A 4,593-nucleotide genomic window follows, 5' to 3' on the forward strand; every position below is an offset into this window, starting at 1 on the left:
GTATAGCATGCAAAGGTATTATGTTCCTTCATCTTTTTCTAATTCTGTTCTTGACCTCTGTCCAGGACTCCCAGTACAAGCCAACACCCACCCAAACAAAACTGTTTGGTCCCTTTAAACTCAACCTTAATTTTTTCTTTAGGTTCAGGAAGTGACTCTTTTTTGTTGTCTTTTGTCCACAATGATTTAACTGCTTCATACATTTTCTGACTTGTAGCATATGCCTTTTTCCCAGTGACCTAATTAAAACAAAAAGTGAGACAAATGACCTATTTTTAAGAGTTAAAATAAGTATTAAAAATATGTCAGGTATTTTGTATTAACACCCAAGTTAGAATCAACAGAAAATGCATGAATGAATTTCTAGATGATATAACACAAAGCCCCATTTTCTAAATCGTGTATGAAATGTTGTTTGCCTCATGTAAAAGGCTAAAAAATATATATAGTTAGTACAACACCAAGAGTGGATTCTAATGTAAACTATGAACTTTGGGTGATAATTATGTGTCAATGTTGGTTCATCAACTGTAACAAATGTACCAGTTTAGCAGGGGATCAGAGGAGACTATGCATATGTGGGAGCAGGAGTTGTACTGGAAATCTCTGTACCTTCACCTTAATTTTATTATAAACCTAAAACTGCTCTAAAAGAAAGTCTTAAAAACTTTATAGTTAGCATTCACATTGTGAATTTAAAACAAAGCCAATTTAAGAGGAGTTTGGGAAAGACAGTTTGAGATAATAAACAGCTGACTGAGAAAATAAGATTTTAACATGCTACAAAGTTAATGCTTCTGTTTAAATTTTTGTTGCTTTTTCGAGGCATAAAGAAAAAGCATCAATGTATTTCTACAGAGAACACTGCTCTTTTTTTGCAGAAACATGAAATAAAAAAATGAACTACAAAAACTAAAGCAGAGGCTAGGTTGCTGACTGAATTCCTGAAGCTGCTGAAAATCTGACTCCTTTCTGTTCTTCCATCCTTATTTTCCTTATGGTTAAGGTAATTTCAACAGCTATTGATTATTCAAGTTTTAAAGATGTTTTGTGGAGCTATCCAGAATTACAATTTCTATAAACAAATTTTTTTAAACTATGTTTTCTACCATTAAGTAGAAATATTTTTATTACTTTTGCTAAGTACATGCTACATTTAAGAACAATAAATCAATACACTGGTATAAAGAAAGTACTCTGTTTCATAAGCTTTGTTCATTGTTGTGCATATATTCTTACTGAATTTTTACTCTTATATGTACACTACAGGCCTGGTGCATGAATTCGTGCACCAGTGGGGTCCCTCGGCCTAGCCTACGGGATTGGACTGTAACCAGCTCTCTGACATCCTCTGAGGGGTCCTGGATTGCAAGAAGGCACAGGCCAGGCCGAAAGACCCCACCGGTGGCACAATCAGGGCTGGGAAGGGACACAGAAGGTTGGCCAGCCAGGGAGGGACCATGGAAGGGCTCCAGGGCGTGTCCGGGCCATTTCACTCAGTCCTGATCAGCCAGACCCCAGCAGCAAGCTAATCTACCAGTTGGAGCATGTGCCCCCTTGTGGTCAGTGCATGTCATAGCGACTGGTTGAGTGGCCTTAGCATATCATTAGCATATTACGCTTTGATTGGTTGAACAAACGACCAGACAACCGGACACTTAGCATATTAGACTTTTAGTATATAAGATTATATACATTCACACACAGTGTTTTAAAACAAATGGAATATAGCCCAATCCAAGATGGAGGCAGAGTAGATGGGAGTCACACACACCACCTCCTGGGACCAAACTGGAATTACAACTTTATAGAACAATCAACCTGACTAGCCAACTGAAGAATAGCTAAACAGGTGTATTATACCCAAGAATTTACAGACGAAGCCACATCAAAACAGGCAGAAAGGGCAGAGATATGTAAAGGGGTGTCCCCCTCACCCCCCGCTCCCATGGGCATGGGCTGATTTTGGAGGGATATCTCACCTGCAAAGTTACCCCTGAGGATTATGGTGTCTGAACCACAAGCGAGGCTTCCCATCCCACAGAACCAGAGCCAGGAAGAGGCAACCACATATATCTAGCTGTGAAATTTGGTGGGGATTATGTCCACCAGGGAAATTCGGAGCTGCTACAGACACAGGTGCACTCTTAAAGGGCCAATGCATGAAATCTCATTCACAGCCACTCACCTTGGGCTCCAGCTGAGGGAGGGCAGAGCAGACTAGATTCCAGTGAGGAAGAGACTGAGTTTTGTGGCTCTGGAGAGAGACCTGAAGGGCGAGCTGCCAGAATGCCTGTGCTAAGTCTATCTCCCACACCACAGAAAACATCTCTCTTGGGTGAAGCACTTCCTTCCTTAGGATATCAGCCTAGGGCAGTGGTTGGCAAACTGCTGCTCGGGAGCCACATGCAGCTCTTTGGCCCCTTGAGTGTGGCTCTTCCACAAAATACCACGTGCAGGCACACATGTACAGTGCGAATGAAACTTCATGGCCCATGTGCAGAAGTTTGTATTTTGTGGAAGAGCCACACTCAAGGGGCCAAAGAGCTGCATGTGGCTCGTGAGACGCAGTTTGCCGACCACTGCCCTAGGGTAATGCATAGCCCCAGCCTCTGGACACTCTGTTGCCCCACCCTGTGGAGCATCACCTTGTTGAAGTGTCAACTGCCAAGGTTGGGGTGTAGAGGTCTGGGCAGACTCAGGCTGTAAGTGAGTGAGTTTTGTGGCTTTGAGGTGGAGCCCAATTACGCACGCTTTCTGGTGAACCTGACAGGTGCCTAACCCTCCCTCACAGGAGATACTCTAGCCCCATACTTTAGACTCTGGGTGGCTTTACCCTCTCTAATCCTGTGGCCACTGCCCTGCTGAGCATGGGTTCCCCAGGAGTTCTAGGAATAATCCGAGACAGACTGAATAGTGTGGCTCTGGGGTTGGGGCCACTACCCCAACCTTCGCACAAGACTGTCCAGCGCCACTCCCTCACAGGAGGTCTACTAGTTCCACCCTCATGATTCCCAATAGTCCTGCCTGGTAAGCTTGGGCTACTGGCAGAATCTGGGGCAGATTGAGTTTTGTGGCTTTAGGATGGGGGAAATTTTTCCCTTACACATAGAACCAGTGCAGAACCTTCCCTTTACACAGCCAAATCTTGTTCTCTTTGGACCTGATAAACTCTGTAGGACTCACCCTGATGACTCTGAGACCCTATCCAACCACAAAGGTCTGATGGCACCCGGGTGGTGGCAGCTAGACTTGGTATATCCTGTGACTTTTCTGAGTAGTCTCAAACCAAGCACTGAATTTGAACCACTATTAATCTGGTGAACACAACTCGCCCCTACCTGGTGACTCAGCTTGGTCCTTTCAATGCACACACAGGCCCAGCCGAGGCACCCACAAACTGTGGACTGCTTTGAAGCATCAAACAGGCTACTCAGAGCCAGTCATAAGCAGTTTACTGATACTGATCTGCACCAGAATCCCTCCCAAGAGGACCCAGAAACAGTAAGACAATGACCAACTTCAGACAACATTGGGGCAGGGTCCAATTAGCTTCATAAATGGCATATTGAAAAGAAATTTCAGCAGGCACCAGCCCCTGCTGAGATAAATTCCACTTGGTTTGGTCAGCCCCTGCACAGCAGTTTGTACACTGTGGTCGGGGCTAACCCTAACAGTCACTCTGAAGGTCAAACCCATGCATAAATGACCCAATAACAATCAAGACTCAATTAAAAAAGGGAGCACCCACAAAACACACACATGGGAAATTCCTGAAGCACCCAGCTCAGGTGATCAAGGAGACTGTGCCACGGGTCCCAAATGAAACTTACTACATAAAGCCACCTTGCCAAGAGTGGGAAACACAGAAGATCTGCCTAATACATAGAAACAAACACAAAGAGGCAGCTAAAATGGGGACACAAGACACATGCCCCTAAATGAAAGAACAGGAGAAATCTCCAAAAAAAAAAAAAAAAGAAAAATGAAATGGAGGCAAGGAATTACCAGATATAGAGTTAAAAATAAAATGGTTATTAGAATGTTCAAGGAACCTAATGAAAACTTCAACAATATGAAAAAGGACATAAAAACCATAAAGAAGAACCAGTCAGAAACGAAGAATAGAGTTTCTGAAATGAAAAGTTCACTAGAAGGAATAAACAGAAGGTTGGATGAAACAGAGGATCAAATCAGTGACTTGGAAAACAAGGTAGCAGAACACTCTAAATCTGAGCAGCAAAAAAGAAAAAAAAATGGCAGAGATAACTGGGAATGCAAGATAAAGGAGAGAACCATAGTATGATATGGCACCTACCCCTATCTACACTCTATCACTGATTTTGAATCCCAAAGGACTGCAGCTTCTAGAAGAAGTATTCGTAGGGGGGATTCCAAAATGGTGAAAGATTAAGTGAAAGCTACACTGACATTCTCCCAGGACCAATTTGGAATTACAACTAAAATACAGATAAATCATCCTGAATAATCAATTGAAGGCTGGCTGGAGAGAACCCTTATAACCAAGCACATAAAATGGAGGCCACATAGGGACCGGTAGGAAGTGAGGAGACACAAGAGGGCTGGCCAGGC

At 43.4% G+C, this 4,593-nt stretch overlaps 1 protein-coding gene across 3 annotated transcripts in view; it reads right to left on the reverse strand.

The window, feature by feature from the left end:
- The window catches only part of APOOL (apolipoprotein O-like), a 123,967-nt gene that overhangs the window by 9,932 nt on the left and 109,442 nt on the right, over positions 1 to 4,593 (reverse strand). For all 3 annotated transcript variants that reach the window (XM_006755198.2, XM_015558412.1, XM_015558411.1), the window contains exon 7: positions 126 to 239. In XM_006755198.2, coding sequence (XP_006755261.1) covers positions 126 to 239 — 114 coding nt within the window. The remainder of the gene's footprint in view (positions 1 to 125; positions 240 to 4,593) is intronic.

Source organism: Myotis davidii, unplaced genomic scaffold, assembly GCF_000327345.1.
Source record: "Myotis davidii unplaced genomic scaffold, ASM32734v1 scaffold652, whole genome shotgun sequence".
In the NCBI taxonomy this organism is placed as follows: Eukaryota; Metazoa; Chordata; class Mammalia; order Chiroptera; family Vespertilionidae; genus Myotis; species Myotis davidii.